Here is a 17,602-nt window from a genome sequence, read left to right as displayed (position 1 = left end):
TTGGGCAATTTTCCAAGTAATATTAAAACACTGTCCCACATGCCTTTTTGTGTCAGTGATCATCAGTATTGGTTTTCAGCTAAAATTTCATGATTTCACAATGATGAATTTATTTCAATGTACTAGATCTAGATCTATGATAATATTGTGGCAATTAACTTTGATTTAAAAGACTTTCTAATGAAATAATTGTTTGCTGCAACTACTTCTTTTACCTTTAAGAGGAATAAGAGTGAAATGAAATGATCATTGGAATGAGAAAGGCTCTGATTTTGCTTCTGTCGTGAATGATGATTTGGCATGAGCTGTGTGCAAAGTAGCAAAATGAAGATGTCTTTGGCTCACTTTTCTATTTGTATATTTACAAATTGAAACTATACATTTCAAAAAGTTAAATTCTCTTCCCCAAGAATGATTTGACTCCATATTGGATGTCCAAGATCCTCTTTTGTTTCAAGAGAGAGAAATTCTTTATGTGTATGAAAAAAAGAAGGCCAATAAATATTTTACCCAAGCTGAAACTGAGTAGAATCTGCACATTTCAAGTGGTTTTACCCTGCCTATCGGCTTTATAGAAACCATTTTTTTTTTAATATCTAGGCTTCGTAAAGACATGGGGAGTATCATGCAGACTCTGGTTGCCAATATGGAGGATGGCGACAACAGTCATCGCCATAGCAACAATGGACTGGTAATAGTCTTGTCTCTGGTTACATCTTGCTTGAGATCACTAAAGGTAAGATTGAAACACAACTATAATTTGTGGTAGTATGGTGAATATGAAAGAATATTATTTAATTTTTACATTTATTTTTTATGATTTGGATGAAAATCTGCATTTTTCTACAAAAAGATGAATTATTTTACAAGATGAAAGTATGATTCACTTGTTGTTAATTGTATTCTATTAAGCTACTTTCATTTTCTCTTAAGATATAACTGTTCACTGTTTTCAAATATAACCTGAAAATGATACATGTTTGTTAGAAAATAGGTGTTTTTAATAAAGAAATCCTCTCGACAATTGATTTAAGAAATTGTAATGCTCATTTTCTATCAGTTGACTTTGTTTAAGGGCACCAAATATGCATTCTGCCAATGTTTTTCTTCACTCTCTGTAATATTGATAATCATTTTATTTTTTTCTTCAGTTCTGTGTGTCAAGATTGGGTGCCCTGGACATTATGCTGATGATTGCAAAACATCTACCCGATGATATCATATTGGACAGAATCATTCCTTGTATCGTGAGTATACTTGCTGATATGAAAAATATGATGATGGTGGTGGTAAAGGGGTGGGGGAAGAGTGATAATAATAATGAATGTGATGATAATGATGATGATGATGATGATGATGACCATGATGCTGATGATGATGATGACCATGATGATGATGATGATGATTATGATTATGATGATGATGCTGATGAAGATGATGATGATGATGATGGTGATGATGGTGATGATGACGATGATGATGACAATGATGATGATTATGATTATGATGCTGATGATGATGCTGCTGATGATGATGATAATGGTAATGCGGATGTTGGTAGTGTTGTTTATAATGATGAAGATGATGGTGATGATGATGGTGACAATGATGGTGACGATGATGACGATGATGGTGACGATGATGGTGATGGTAATGATGATGATGATGATGGTGATGATGATGGTGGTGGTGATGATGATGATGATGGTGCAGATGAAAATGATGATGATGATGATGCAGGTGCTACTGCTAAACAGATGATAATGATCAAGAAGATGATAAAAATTCTAATGAAGAAATTAATGATGATGAAGATGGTGATGGGGACGATGATACTCATGATGATGCTGGTAGTAATGGTCAAGATGATATTAATGATGATGATGATGATGGTATTCTTTGTGCATATCGAGCTTCATACTTGAAAAATATATTCAAGAGTCAAGACTTTAAATCATCGAGTCTCACAATACATTCCGGAAAGAGATTTTAATTAAATTGAATTTAATGTACATTTACACTAGTATTATAACACCAGTTATCAGCTACACCTATCATGCACGAATTTTTAGAAAGGATTTAGAAATTCAAATTCAAAATCGAGATGTCTTTGACATGATAGTTAAAGTCTAGACTGAATATCAGTTATTAATATTGCCATAGATGTATTTCCATTCATGTCGTCCTCGTACAGCTCCATTTTGTACGCGATCCATTTCCAAGAGTTCGAGCAGAGGCCATCCGCACCATCACCCAGACCCTAATACTGGTCAAGTCTGTACCGAGAGGGTAAGAACTGCATGTTTATTTCACACCTGGTGGGTGTTTCATAAAGCTGTTCGTAAGTTACGAGCGACTTTAAGAATGACTGGTGAACCTCTCTTACGCTCTAAACCATCGCCAATTAACATTTTGGTGTATACCATTAACCACAAGAAAGGATCACCAGTTGTTCTTAAAGTCGCTTTTAACTTACGAAAAGATTTATAAAACGGCCCCCTGGATGTATCTGGCGGACTTAGGGGGTGTTGCAAGAAAATATTTGCTATTAGTAGACTTGTTAAGAGGTTGAACGCTGCATTTTTTAGTACAAATGTCCCACTTGGCACAAATGTTCCTTGAGTCAAAAGAAAAATTTTCATCCAAAGAGACACGCTGTATCTATGCAAATAAGCAAGTTATTTGCATAAATTTGCATACATGTATTATGTCGATATAGTAAAAACAAGTATTTCAGAATATATATTTAACCAGAACTGCCCTAAAATTGGACATAAAGACTTAGGGTAAGAAAGGGAAGAAAATTGTCATAAAATAATTGGGATATCCTTGTTTATTATTACCTAATTTACATAAATTATGCAAATTATAATTTAAAACAGAGTATTTTTTCATGAATCCTGAACTGTTTTATAAATAACAGCAATTAATACACAATGTCAACATTCTACATGAAAGAGAATATATTAGCGAAAACATCGATATGCTTCATGACAGTATTAGTGTCTTAATTTGCTTAGAAAGAGGGCAAATATGTCAAAATGTATGACGTGATATTGCGCTAAAACAAGACCAAAACAACCTCTATGTCACAGTCACACTCACGAATCGGACAATAAAGCGATCAATGGTATGTCATTCGAGATAACACAATCTCAACACAATAGCTTCCATCGGCTTCTCGTATCGCTTTTGTTTGTGTGTCTGCCACACCGTAATCTATGATACATACAGACAAAATGCATTTCGGTATCGGTAAAACACTATTAATTTTGTTTTATTTGTTTCTAATTTGTTTCTCTTGGAAAATTTACAGGAGACATTGCTTTGCAGGTTACTGCTTTAATGAAACTCTGGCACATGAATCATGACGAATGTATCCTACCTCAATCCATATTTTAACTTTATTAAAATATATATCTTTTTGGAGACCCCGAGGTGGCAAAACTGCATCCCCCTGCATTCCCGCCACTTTACAAAACCAGTTTGACTTGTATAATCTACTTGGAAAAGACAGATGTATGAGACATCAGTCAACATGCATGTTTCCTGAAGAAAGTTTTTTTTAATTTATTTAAGCCTACGCCCACGGGAGCCCTCCGAATTTACCCCATCCCCTCTCCGTATTTCGACTTTAAATAAAAAAACCATCGGCAAGGCAAATTGCGTTTTTTGGTATAATAAAGCAACTTTTATATCTATATTTTTATAGTTACATTCATCATTATTGATATTATTATAATTTTTATAATATTATTATTATTATTACTGTTATTATTATTATTATTATTATTATTGTTCTGCCATTTGTAATAGTGCTCTAGCACAGTAAAGGCTATAACCCAACAGGAGCATGCCTAGGATACCCTTTCCCCTTTTGGTTTTATGTATTAAAAAATAGTTTGTCTTTAGAACTCTTAACAGATTACTTTTGTTTGTATTGATATCTTGGAATAGATTGAGGAGAAAATACTCTACAACTGACATGTAGAGGAGCTGTGGTACATTGAAGAACAGCCACACAGCCCTTTATTGATTCCACTCTATGTTAAATTTAAATATTTTTAGAGCCCAATCGGAAGAAAGATGCATTTCTACTACACAAAGTAAAGCCTCTTTGCATTCTCCTCTTGAAAAAAAAAACATAGAAGGCATTGTTTTATATCTCATAAAATAAGTTCGTGTACGTGACGGTGGCCTGTCGAAGTTGCCCAACCCTTTATTTTGTTTTGACAATATATATTTAGAATATCGTCTAAATGAAGCCCTCATCTGGAAAAGGGCACTTATTAAAGGCAGCATCTACATTATATAGAGGAGGCCCTGGCACTGGGAAGAGGGGGCTGAAGCTTGTTAAATTTCTTCGGACCAAGATTTTACATTGAAACTTTTTTGCTTTTCAAATTTACATCAAGAAATTTAACAAGCAAATAAACAAAATTGATTGCACTACAAAATTAAGGTTTTTTTTTTGTAACGTTTCTTTTTTTTCGTTTTGTCACATCTGCCGGAATTCCAGGGGGTGCTGTCTATGGAGAATAACACACGCAGCACAGCCTCCCCCCCCCCCCTTCAGAAAAATCTTGTGGGTGCTTCAGCCCCCGCTTCCAAGTACCAGGGCCTTATTTTATGCGATATAAAACAATGCCTTCTATGTTTTTTTTTCAAGAGGAGAAAGTAAAGAGGCTTTACTGTGTGTAGTAGAAGTGTATCTTTCTTCCGAATGGACTCTAAAAATATTTAAATTTAATATAGAGTGGAATCAATAAAGGGGTATTTTAGAGCTTACGTATGGCTTTTCTTCAATGTACCACAGCTCTTCTACATGTCAATTGTAGAGTATTTTCACCTCAATCTATTCCAAGATATGAGTTCTAAAGACAATAAACTATTTTTGAATACATAAAACCAAAAGGGGAAAGGGTATCCTAGGCATGCTCCTGTTGGGTTATAGCCTTTACTGTGCTAGAGCATTATTACAAACTGCAAAACAACAACAATAATAATAATAATAACAATAATAATAATAATAATATTAATGATAATAATAATATTAATATAGATAAATATGAAATATAGATATAAAAGTTGCTTTATTATACCAAAAACGCAATTTGCCTTGCCGGTGGCTTTAAAACACGATATTTTTTTTTATTTAGTGTCGAAATACAGAGAGGGGATGGGGTAAATTCGGAGGGCTCCCATTAAGGTAGGCTTAAATAAAAAAAAAAAAACTATCTTCTGGAAACAAGTTAACTGATGTCTCATACATCTGTCTTTTCCAAGTCGATAATTCAAGTCAAACTGGTTTTGTAAAGTAGCGGAAATGCTGCGGGGAATGCAGTTTCTCCTGTAAATTTTCCAAGAGAAACAAATTAGAAACAAATAAAACAAAATTAATAGTGTTTTACCGATACCGAAATGCATTTTGCCCATATATACCATAGATTACGGTGTGGCAGACACACCAACAAAAGCGATACGAGAAGCCGATGGAAGCTATTGTGTTGAGATTGTGTTATCTCGAATGACATACCATTGATCGCTTTATTGTCCGATTCGTGAGTGTGACTGTGACATAGAGGTTGTTTTGGTCTCGTTTTAGCGCAATATCACGTCATACATTTTGACATATTTGCCCTATTTCTAAGCAAATTAAGACACTAATACTGTCATGAAGCATATCAATGTTTTCGCTAATATATTCTCTTTCATGTAGAATGTTGACATTGTGTATTAATTGCTGTTATTTATAAAACAGTTCAGGATTCATGAAAAAATACTTTGTTTTAAATTATAATTTGCATAATTTATGTAAATTAGGTAATAATAAACAAGGATATCCCAATTATTTTATGACAATTTTCTTCCCTTTCTTACCCTAAGTCTTTATGTCCAATTTTAGGGCAGTTCTGGTTAAAAATATATTCTGAAATACTTGTTTTTACTATATCGACATAATATGCAAATTTATGCAAATTACTTGCTTATTTGCATAGATACAGCGTGTCTCTTTGGATGAATCCTTTTCTTTTGACTCAAGGAACATTTGTACCAAGTGGGACATTTGTACTAAAAAATGCAGCGTTCACCCCTTTTTTTGCAGTTAACAAGTCTACTAATCAATTGCAAATATTCTGTTGCAATTCTACAACTGATAGATCAATTTTATCTGTAGCAAATCAGTTTACACTCCTTAATGCAAGAAGCATATCAGTAATGAATCACAAATTTACAATTGTTTACAAGTTATGTAATTGATGTAGGGACCCAATATAGACTTGCGATTGATCATAAGTTTTGTGCAACACCCCATAAGATATGTTTATCTACAGATAGGTTGCTTAACCAACTCCTGCAAAAAATAAAACGACGGCCAAGAAATGAGTGATAGAAAACAGTTTTCACTGTATATATGGTTAAAGAATATTAAATAATATGATATCCATATTTGGGAATCTTCTTGGCTCCGTAACACTAAGATTAGTGATTAATCACTAATTTGAAAGAACGATTCTGATTGGTTCCTAGTCAGTCTACTGGGCAAAATGCACATGCAAGGATGATCTTGATAGCCCATTTCATTTAGCGATTAATCCCAACTAAACCTTTATGTTACGGAGCCCAGATATGGTTTGATAAACAAGAAGCAAAACAATCTTGCAGCAACCTAGCAGCTCATCAAATGTGATGGAAATGGTGCCTGTAGCTGTGTGCATGCATTGCCCTAGGCTTCCTGACCTAGCAGAGATTTACTCTACTGTGGCATAACAAAAGAGTGCCTGACAATAACCACCCCCCCCCCAAACTCCCATTGGAGCTTAGAAATTACTTCCACCTGCTATACATGCATATCAGTTAAAGAGCATGGGATGATTAAATTTCCAATGTACTTTTGACAGTCGCGAGGAGGGGATGATGACAGAGATGATGATAATTACAGTTATGTACTCTTTTAGGTAAATGATATAAAGATTACATTAAACAATCTATAGAAAACACTCCCTTGCAATCTTGTTTTATTTTATTTTCCTACAGGGACGCCAACATATTTCCTGACTACATACTTCCAAATTTGGTAAGTCATTTTTCATATCTGTCAATCTTTTGCAATCAAAAATTCATTCTGATTATTCTTTAGTCAATTTTTGAAGCAGTTATTTGAGATGTTAGGTATGTGTACATTCCAGAGGCAATGATGTGTCAATAAAAGGAGTATCTGGAGTTCTGAGATGTTATGAAATAGTTTATCTCATCAGGATTTATTTTTATTTTTTACTCTGATGGCCAATTTGTTGTTATGATTAATAATAATAATGGATATTTAGAGGTGCTAAAAACAAAAAGTACCATAGCGATTGACTGATGATAATCTCTTTTGGTTGCAAACAAAGTAAGCAAATTATCACAGTTGGTGAAGGTAATGAGCAAATTGTCGTGTCGGTGCAAGAACGCCCTTAACACCACACTTTCGCGCATTGCATGTGCGAGAAACAGGGCCTTAGCAGCACGCATAAGGGCATTGTGTAAGGGCATTTCTGCACTAATGGGGTTTGCAAAAATGTTTTGCTAAGGGCGTTCTTGCACCGACAACAAAGTTATCACTTTCAGCTGGATGTAGCTCTTTATGAATTTGTATATTTTTTAATCATGTAAATGGAAATCAAATTCACTTCAGCCATGGAGCTGCAATGCGTAATCAAGCAATGAAACCTATTACATTCAATACGTACTATTTGCTTTTCTATGCAAATACTTCACTGAATAATATTCATCATTTCTGTTCCAGTCCAACATAGCTCAGGATCCCATTGACATGGTCAGGATGGTTTATGCCGAGAACATCGCAGTGCTGGCGGAGACCGCCCTCAGGTTCTTAGAGATGGTACAGCTAGATCAGAATGCTGCTCAGAGTGGGGAAACGGATGGAGTACAAAATCCTGCCCAATATCAGGTACATGTATAGAAAAAGATGTGAAGCAAACGGGGGCGTCGTGGTCTAGTGGGTACCACTCTCGTCTTTCAATCAGAGGGACGTGGGTTCAAATCCCAGCCATTGCGTGTTTTCCCTCAGCAAAAATTTACGCACATTGTGCTGCACTCAACCCAGATTAGGTGAATGGGTACCCTGTAGGATTTATTCCTTGAATGCTTTAGCGCCTACATGTATATGGCGGCTCAGGTACAGCCGGGGTAATAATATGATACCAAGTGTCAGGCGCAGTAGAGAATATGCGATATAGTAGCTGCACTATATAATATAAGCAATCAAAGTGAATAACATATTTTATTTTTAATTTCTTTTGACTGCAATGCAAATTAATACCTGCAGTCAATTCTTCTTAAGTAGAGAAAGTCCTTTTGTTAAATTGAAGTGCGATTTTTTTTGTTGAAATAAATTGTTTCCATAAACAGTATGTTGTAGATTTGACTTTGGTAGTGTGTGGGGAAAAAAAAAGATGGCATGTTTTATATTTTCTGATGCGTTTGTGTCTATCATCTTTTGATGTCAGGTCTGAAATGTTGCCAAATGCTCTTTGGCTTGATCATTTTTTTATGGTTTAATTTTTGACCCGGGTGAAGTATGCGAAGAGAAATGGCCGAAGAAAAGATCTTATCAAATGAATAAAATGTCTTTGATTCCAGGCTAGCTATGACGATGAGCTTCAGAACCTACATGGGATGATCCAACAGAAGGTTGTCACCTTGCTCAGTGATCCAGTAAGTTTTATTCTTTTGACACCTATCACTCAGACCATATGCTTTCTTTTTTGCATTACAAATAAATAATGTGAATCATAATGAGTTGTTTTATTTGAAACACTGCTAATGTAACATAGTGTAATTTTAATGTTATACTTCAGGGGCTGCGGAATGGTTTTGAAAGTGGGGGGGGGTGGGCTGACAATGAAAAAAATCATAATCAGATGGTAATTTTTATGATTTTGTACACCGATTTGGAAAAAAGTGTGCCCCCCCCCCCGTCTCTGCAGCCCCTGTACTTATTATTCATTATCTATTCTATTTAGGGAGTATCCCAGATAAGCCAATCATGTTTTGCTCCTCCCTCTCATCCATATCATCACTTATTTTCTTATTTTTATTTAAACATTTTTGGGGGTATATTTCTTGATTTTACTGTTATTCTTTCATTCAAGTTGTCTCACAATTATTGATATCTGTAGGAAAACATTGTGAAACGGACCCTCCTCGAGAATGGTATCACCCGATTGTGTGTTTTCTTTGGACGTCAGAAGGCTAATGATGTTCTACTCTCTCATATGATCACATTTCTCAATGACAAGGTAGGATTGTTGCCTCTGTGTTACTTTTTGGAAACTCATATAACTACCCTACATCAGCCTAACCGTAATTATCCTCACACTAACTGCAATCATTAACCTCACAATATTATCCTTTTTCCTGACTGCTATTCTTTCAAGCATTTTAATTATGATAGCTGGCTCCTGCACTTGTTTATATTCATGTGAATTAAGCCTTTTATCTATTGTTATTATGTAAATATTATCATTTTTTACTTGATATTTTTTGTATATTTTATAGATATATGTACACACTATGATTACTGTGATTTTATGTTTCCAATTACCGGTAACAATAAATGCAGAAACAGCTGCTAAAAAATATTCTGAAGACCCCCCCATAATTACTTTAACTTCGGCCGTACATCTTTGGATGAATTGAGACATCAGTAATTGTCACAAGAACTACAAATAGAATGTCTAATCACCAATATGGTAATGATAAATTGTGTATAAGAATTCATTTTGTTTGTCACTTACAGGAAGATTGGCATCTTCGAGGATCATTCTTTGATAGCATAGTGGGCGTGGCCGCTTACGTTGGATGGCAGAGCTCGTTCATATTGAAACCTCTCCTTCAACAGGTTAGTCAATCAGTTGCTAGGTCCCGTTTCATTAATGTTCAATTTCTTTGGCAAATTTGCTCTCGTCCAATCAGACTGTACCATATCAGTAGCTTTTAACTGAAGCTTGTATATTATCTGGGCTCTATCATAAATCTTGCTTTAATTATAAGTATGATAGCCCTCACAGATTGTTTTTATCGTAGTAATAGGATTGAATCAAGCTTCCACATCACCTATCCAGTGTATGTGTTTCTCCATTTCCTGGGGTGTATTTCACCCAGCTTCTGTGTTATCTTATGCCATTAGGAGAAATTGATTATGAGGAGATTGGTTTCCCCGCACACAATGTATGCATGTTCTCCACTCCCTGGGTAGTATTCCAGCCAGTCTCTGAGGAACAGGTCGTATGTAAATCCTTTCAGATTGCTATTAACCCTTTTTCATTGGATTCCTTGATCCTCCTCCTCACACAAACAATCTATGTGTGGTTTATCCACTCCCTGGGGAGTATTTCAGTCAGTCTCTGTATTTCCCTACCCTAGTACAGGGATCAACTGATCATGAGAAAGAGGTCATTTATTATAGCCCTACACAGACATAAACTCTTTAGAAATATTATTACCCTAGACATTTCGTTCATCAAGGTTTCTCCTCACCCACACTCAAACAATATATGCATGTTCTCCACTCCCTGGGGAGTATTAAATCTATTTTTTCTTTTTTTCTTTCATACCCTCACAGGGATTAACCGATCATGAGGAACAGGTCATCTGCAAAGCCCTGAAGAGCGTGACTGGTCTGGTCCAACTTGGTCTTCTTCAGAAGCCTGCTCTGATGGAAATGGCCAATGAGCTGGTACCATACGTCTGCCATCCAGTGAGTATCAAATATTCAAGTCTTGAAAGAGAGTAGCAATTAAAGAATGATGAGAGTGCTTGATTGGTTATCATATTTCCCTCATTCATTGGAAAGAAATATGTGATAGATATGTTAATGAACATTCTAATGAACCTGAACATGAATCAAAATAAATGATTATACAGAACTTGGATGTTGAAAATGGCACCTTGTATTTGTGAATAATGATGATTTGATTTTACTCTGCATTGCCAATTTAGTGAAGTTGATGATAAGTTGTATTAAAAAGTCTGTAAAACCAATGATAATTGATTGTAACTTTGTCATCATAGATTGAGATCTGGTACATTAATATAAAGTGATTTTAATGAAATCATGAAATCTAGGCTGAAAAACGATCACAATGAAGATCGCCAACACAGGTCGCACATGTGGGACAGTGTAATCATCACCCCCCCTGACACAGTGTGACGTCATGTCATTCAGGCTGTTAGAAACCCGATAAAGCCTATTGTCGAAACCTGTTAATTTGAGTTTTTCTTTCTCAGCTGGTAAGCAGTTTATATGCCTAAAACTTACATTGTCTATTTTTTAGCTTTAAGAGTTTCCATTTTCAGGTTTTGCTCTGGTTTGGGCCTTTGAAGTTGGCCATCTCTGTCGATGTATTTGTTCTTTTCTGTAGAATCTATGGATCCGCCAGGCCACAGTTGGTTTTATAGCAGCAATAGCCAAGTCTCTGAACATTGCGGACGTGCATTGTAATCTGACACCTTTACTCTTGCCATTCCTAAAAAAGCCCATCATACAAATTGATAAAGAGGTTTGTATTTATTTTAATTTGCCAATATTTTTACAATGACAATACTGAGAAAATTTTTGGCCTGAATTATGGTCTTACCAATACAAGCTATGCTTTTTGATAAGTTCCTCATTTTCATCTTCTTATGTTAATCATAATCCATATGTATATTGAAACAGCAATTTATTTGTTTGCTAATCATATACCTATGATATTATTAATAACTGAAGTATATATCGTGATAGTTATTCTGTTTGGTATATCCATAAATGTGTCTATGTTTGTTGTTGGGAAATGGAAATAAATCAATTAAAATTTGAACAAAAATTAAATATTGATTTATTGAATTTGATTAGATAAATTCTCTCTACAATGTGATAAAAAGTGATATGATCATTTTTAGCAGCAGCAAGCCATTTCAGAATCCTAATTAACTACCTCAGGTAGAGATATCGAGGTATTGCAAGTCCTTGCCTTTGCACAGTAGAAAAACAGAGCGAATAAAAACAGGTGAACATTATATATTCATTCTATTGTAATGAATGCAAACATGAAAGCAATATACAGGAAACATAAAGAAATAATTTCTGAAGGTTTCCATGGCGAAGAAGAATAGTGTAGTAGGTTTCACGGTACACCATGTATCTTTCTTGGGCATATGTTGGTCCTGAAAAGGACCACCCAATCTCGACGTTTCGACAAGTGTGTTCTTGTCGTCCTCAGGAGAATGAGCAAAGTTTGTAAAAGCAGGCCTTATATACTCTGTCGAAGTGCCGTATGCACGGTATCTCGCAGGGTACATGTCTCTGATTGGCTAGATAGGTCACATGACATCCACATATGCGGACGTGGGTGACAACACACAAATTGGGCGCGCAAAACCAGCGACGACCGGAAATTGCTGTCAGTTATCATTCCCGCTAGGATTAGCATGAATGACAAAAATCACCACTTCCGCCCATACACTGCAGTGCTCACACGTGTGTGGAACGTCCGGGTAGGCTAATTAGGCAAATTAGCCTCTTTGTCTAGAACGGTAAGCCAGATATTGCTGAGTTGGAGGCCGCTGTCTTGAGGAACAGTGTTATGTTCCTCAATCTCCAACGCTTCTCTGACTCTCCGTTGATACCAGTAGGGGACACGGGTGACCAGTCTACTCTCATCCCAAAGAATCCGGTGATCATGCGTATGGGCATGATCGATGATTGCAGATTTTTCCCTCTCGTCTCTCCTACCATGGGCCTTGTGTTCCTTAATCCGAGTGTTGAAGGAACGACCCGTCTCTCCGATGTAAACTTTACCGCATTCACAAGGAATTCGGTAAACTCCAGGGAGGTCCTTGGAGTTGCGCTTGTCCTTATGTGTAGTGAGGGCAGATTGAAGCTTATTTGAGGAACTATGACGAACCTCAATGTCAGCTTCTCTCAAAATCCTCTGAATTTTGTGAGAGGCTGCTCCCAGATATGGAAGAACGACTCTCGCCTTGGGTTGTCCTGAAAGAGGGTTCCGTGAGGGGGGAAGCTCAGTGCAGATCTTATGTGAGGGGTAGTTGTTACATTTCAAAACACGTTTGGTATGCTCAAGCTCACCTCTCAGGTGGATCTGGTCACTAACCTCATGCGCTCGTTTGACTAACGTCTTGTTGATGGATCTCAGCACTGATGGGTGGTGGAATGAACGATAGTTCAAGTACCGATCAGTGTGAGTAGGTTTCCGATAAACCTGATGGGATAGGGATCCCTGTGCCGTCCTCGTAATCTTTGTATCAAGAAAGGGGATAGACCCCTCATTCTCCATTTCCATGGTGAACTTGATACACTTGTGTTGAGAGTTGAGGTGCTGTAAGAAATTGCTAGTTTCCTCAGCACCGTGTTGCCAAACCACAAAAGTGTCGTCCACATATCTAAGCCACACTTTGGGTTTGTGGGTTGCTGACTGGAGAGCCGTCTCCTCGAAATGTTCCATGAACATGTTGGCTACCACTGGGGACAGGGGAGACCCCATGGCAGCCCCTTCCCAAGAAAGATACATGGTGTACCGTGAAACCTACTACACTATTCTTCTTCGCCATGGAAACCTTCAGAAATTATATAATTCGTCTCTACGGGGAGCAGACGTTCCAGCACACCAGAAGACTACAGCGGAACAGGATCAAGGAAGCCAGATTTGTCAACCATCTCACCTTTCTCAAAAGGTGCAGGGATTCAGGGGTTATCCCCCGCGGATTGGTGCTCCATGCACCTGTCCGTTCCAGACGAGCGGAGCAGGTTCTTAGACATGCTTCTGAGAGTCTCATCAGAGAGAGGATCAGACACGTCCATAACCAGCTCAGACAACTTCAACCTTTTGTTGAAACATCGGAAGAATACCTAAAGTCAAAGCTCTCGAGCAATGATTGGGGTAAAATCGATCGTTTCATCAAATCTTCCAGCCACTTCGTTTTTGAGACAACTAAGTCCAAACAAGTGAGGAAGTTTGAGAAACTGATCCGTCCTTCCCGTTTCAACAAACACCAGCCGAGACACAACCGCCAGCCTAGACACAACTTGCATCCTAGCAAAACTGTTGTCAACCTCAGTCAACGTCAGTTGTCTGAGAATGAACATCAGGTCCTCTCATTGGGACTTAATTTTGCTATGGCTCCTAAGCAAGTAAACCGAAAAGAATTCATCCAGAAGATTGAACCCAGCCTCAGACATCTTACTCGGTCTCAATCAGCCACAGTGCGTATCCAAATCTCACAAGTACTGACTTCGGTTAACCCACCTCGGCCCAACCTCACCAAAGCCGAGAAGTCAGGCCTTGCTAGTCTCCGAGAGGATAACTCCATTCATATTCTCAAGGCAGACAAGGGTAATGCTACTGTTGTGATGGACAGATTGGATTATGAGACCAAGGTTCAAAGACTACTGGATTCGGGGACCTATAGGAAACTTCCTAGAGACCCCACACCGGCCATCGAACGTAGGGTTAATGATAAGCTCCTCTCTCTCCAGAGGAAGGATGTCTTGTCTAGACCCATTTACCGACAACTCCGGAGCTCGTCTGGTCTATGTCCCATAATCTTTGGGCAACCGAAGATTCATAAACCAGACACTCCACTCAGACCTATTGTGTCTACTAGAGGATCTCCCACGTACGCACTGGCTCAGCATTTGACTTACATCTTACAGCCTCTTGTTGGTCAGGGCGTGCATCACGTGAGAAACTCTAAACATTTCGTTGAGCAGATCTGTCAGATGAACGTCTCTAACAATGACCTCCTCATCAGCTTTGATGTTGAGTCATTGTTCACAAGTGTACCAGTTAAGGATGCTTGCGCCATCATCCTTGAGAGATTGAAATTTGACAGAACTCTCCCTGACAGGACACAGTTGTCTCCTCTAGAGATCCATGACCTGCTTGAGATGTGCCTCAATTCCACCTCTTTCAGATGGAGAGACACATTCTACAGGCAAACGGAAGGGGCTGCCATGGGGTCTCCCCTGTCCCCAGTGGTAGCCAACATGTTCATGGAACATTTCGAGGAGACGGCTCTCCAGTCAGCAACCCACAAACCCAAAGTGTGGCTTAGATATGTGGACGACACTTTTGTGGTTTGGCAACACGGTGCTGAGGAAACTAGCAATTTCTTACAGCACCTCAACTCTCAACACAAGTGTATCAAGTTCACCATGGAAATGGAGAATGAGGGGTCTATCCCCTTTCTTGATACAAAGATTACGAGGACGGCACAGGGATCCCTATCCCATCAGGTTTATCGGAAACCTACTCACACTGATCGGTACTTGAACTATCGTTCATTCCACCACCCATCAGTGCTGAGATCCATCAACAAGACGTTAGTCAAACGAGCGCATGAGGTTAGTGACCAGATCCACCTGAGAGGTGAGCTTGAGCATACCAAACGTGTTTTGAAATGTAACAACTACCCCTCACATAAGATCTGCACTGAGCTTCCCCCCTCACGGAACCCTCGTGCAGGACAACCCAAGGCGAGAGTCGTTCTTCCATATCTGGGAGCAGCCTCTCACAAAATTCAGAGGATTTTGAGAGAAGCCGACATTGAGGTTCGTCATAGTTCCTCAAATAAGCTTCAATCTGCCCTCACTACACATAAGGACAAGCGCAACTCCAAGGACCTCCCTGGAGTTTACCAAATTCCTTGTGAATGCGGTAAAGTTTACATCGGAGAGACGGGTCGTTCCTTCAACACTCGGATTAAGGAACACAAGGCCCATGGTAGGAGAGACGAGAGGGAAAAATCTGCAATCATCGATCATGCCCATACGCATGATCACCGGATTCTTTGGGATGAGAGTAGACTGGTCACCCGTGTCCCCTACTGGTATCAACGGAGAGTCAGAGAAGCGTTGGAGATTGAGGAACATAACACTGTTCCTCAAGACAGCAGCCTCCAACTCAGCAATATCTGGCTTACCGTTCTAGACAAAGAGGCTAATTTGCCTAATTAGCCTACCCGGACGTTCCACACACGTGTGAGCACTGCAGTGTATGGGCGGAAGTGGTGACTTTTGTCATTCATGCTAATCCTAGCGGGAATGATAACTGACAGCAATTTCCGGTCGTCGCTGGTTTTGCGCGCCCAATTTGTGTGTTGTCACCCACGTCCGCATATGTGGATGTCATGTGACCTATCTAGCCAATCAGAGATATGTACCCTGCGAGATACCGTGCATACGGCACTTCGACAGAGTATATAAGGCCTGCTTTTACAAACTTTGCTCATTCTCCTGAGGACGACAAGAACACACTTGTCGAAACGTCGAGATTGGGTGGTCCTTTTCAGGACCAACATATGCCCAAGAAAGATACATGGTGTACCCTGAAACCTACTACACTAAACATAAAGAACATTGATATATGAGATATCACAATGTGAAGTGATGCAGCAAAGGTCAAAGGTCTGTGGCAGATTCATTTATTCAAAGATAGTAGAGACATTTGGGATGTCAAATATACCATATCTGTTGTTGGATGCACACAGTGAAAAAAAGTTATCAAAATAAAAGGGAACAGAATTGGTTATTTTATTATAAAATAGAACACTTGATTGATTTGTTTCCTTGTTTCTCTGTCTTAAAAAATTAAGGCAGACTTACGGTAATAACAATGTCAATTAATAAAACCGTAAAATATTTAAATGCAATATCCCCTTCAAAATTTTCAAAATCTTTTTCCCACACAGGCTATCATCATGAGTGTGCTAAAGACCCCTGTATCTCGAGCTGTCTACGACTACATCCTCCGATCACCGATCATCATAGACTTCTTTGACAACCTGACCGACAGGCAGTTGATACGTAATCTGTGCAGGCCAGGTTACAAGCCAGAGTACAATGAACCGGAGTTGGGACAAATGGCACAGGTAATGGATTGAATTGAATTGAACGAGGTTTATTAATTTCCATTAATACAATAATATAGACCATTTATATAGCGCAGCTACTATATTTCTCTACTGTGCTTAACATTTAGCATCATATTATTACACTGGCTGTAGCCGAGCCATCATCTAGGCGCTCAAGCATTTGAGGAATTCCTTCCTACCGAGTACCCATTCACCTCACCTGGGGTGAGTGCATTACAATGTGGGTAAATTGCTTGCTGAATGAAAAAATGCCATGGTTGGGGATCGAACCCACTTCCCTCAGATTGAAAGACTAGAGTTGTAACCACTAGACGAAGACGCCCCCATTAATACAAATGTTCAAATCAAGGTATTACAACAAAGAAACAAAAAGGTATTATGCTTTGGGGTTGTCCTGTATCTCGAGCTGTCTACGACTACATCCTCCGATCACCGATCGTCATAGACTTCTTTGACAACCTGACCGACAGGCAGTTGATACGTAATCTATGCAGGCCCTGAGATGGGACAAATGGCACAGGTATTTAACCCTATCTTAAACTGGGCTATTTCAAACCCACATATACCGGGGGGGGGGGTCAATTTGACTCCCCCCTCAGATCTCGGCCGTTGAGTGCGTGATCGCCGCGAAAATTTGCATGCGCGTAGAGCCGGATGTTAACTA

At 38.5% G+C, this 17,602-nt stretch overlaps 2 protein-coding genes across 2 annotated transcripts in view; both read left to right on the top strand.

Moving 5' to 3' along the window:
• The window catches only part of LOC129275750 (phosphoinositide 3-kinase regulatory subunit 4-like), a 48,002-nt gene that overhangs the window by 10,100 nt on the left and 20,300 nt on the right, over window positions 1-17,602 (top strand). Inside the window, exons 10-20 of the mRNA XM_064109266.1 lie at window positions 601-736; window positions 1,152-1,247; window positions 2,195-2,289; window positions 7,039-7,078; window positions 7,790-7,954; window positions 8,647-8,721; window positions 9,186-9,305; window positions 9,806-9,907; window positions 10,631-10,765; window positions 11,430-11,567; window positions 16,756-16,935. Coding sequence (XP_063965336.1) covers window positions 601-736; window positions 1,152-1,247; window positions 2,195-2,289; window positions 7,039-7,078; window positions 7,790-7,954; window positions 8,647-8,721; window positions 9,186-9,305; window positions 9,806-9,907; window positions 10,631-10,765; window positions 11,430-11,567; window positions 16,756-16,935 — 1,282 coding nt within the window. The remainder of the gene's footprint in view (window positions 1-600; window positions 737-1,151; window positions 1,248-2,194; window positions 2,290-7,038; window positions 7,079-7,789; window positions 7,955-8,646; window positions 8,722-9,185; window positions 9,306-9,805; window positions 9,908-10,630; window positions 10,766-11,429; window positions 11,568-16,755; window positions 16,936-17,602) is intronic.
• Window positions 13,616-16,021, top strand: LOC135156702 (uncharacterized). The gene has a single exon (XM_064109699.1). It carries the CDS (start codon window positions 13,616-13,618, stop codon window positions 16,019-16,021), a length of 2,406 nt encoding a protein of 801 aa, XP_063965769.1.

The sequence above is a fragment of the Lytechinus pictus genome, chromosome 14 (genome assembly GCF_037042905.1).
Source record: "Lytechinus pictus isolate F3 Inbred chromosome 14, Lp3.0, whole genome shotgun sequence".
Classification (NCBI taxonomy): domain Eukaryota; kingdom Metazoa; phylum Echinodermata; class Echinoidea; order Temnopleuroida; family Toxopneustidae; genus Lytechinus; species Lytechinus pictus.
This window is presented reverse-complemented; position numbering and strand designations above follow the sequence as displayed.

Bases quoted from the DNA above. Each gene is read 5' to 3' on its own strand.
- LOC135156702 (XM_064109699.1), top strand. From the start codon at position 13,616: ATGGAAACCTTCAGAAATTATATAATTCGTCTCTACGGGGAGCAGACG.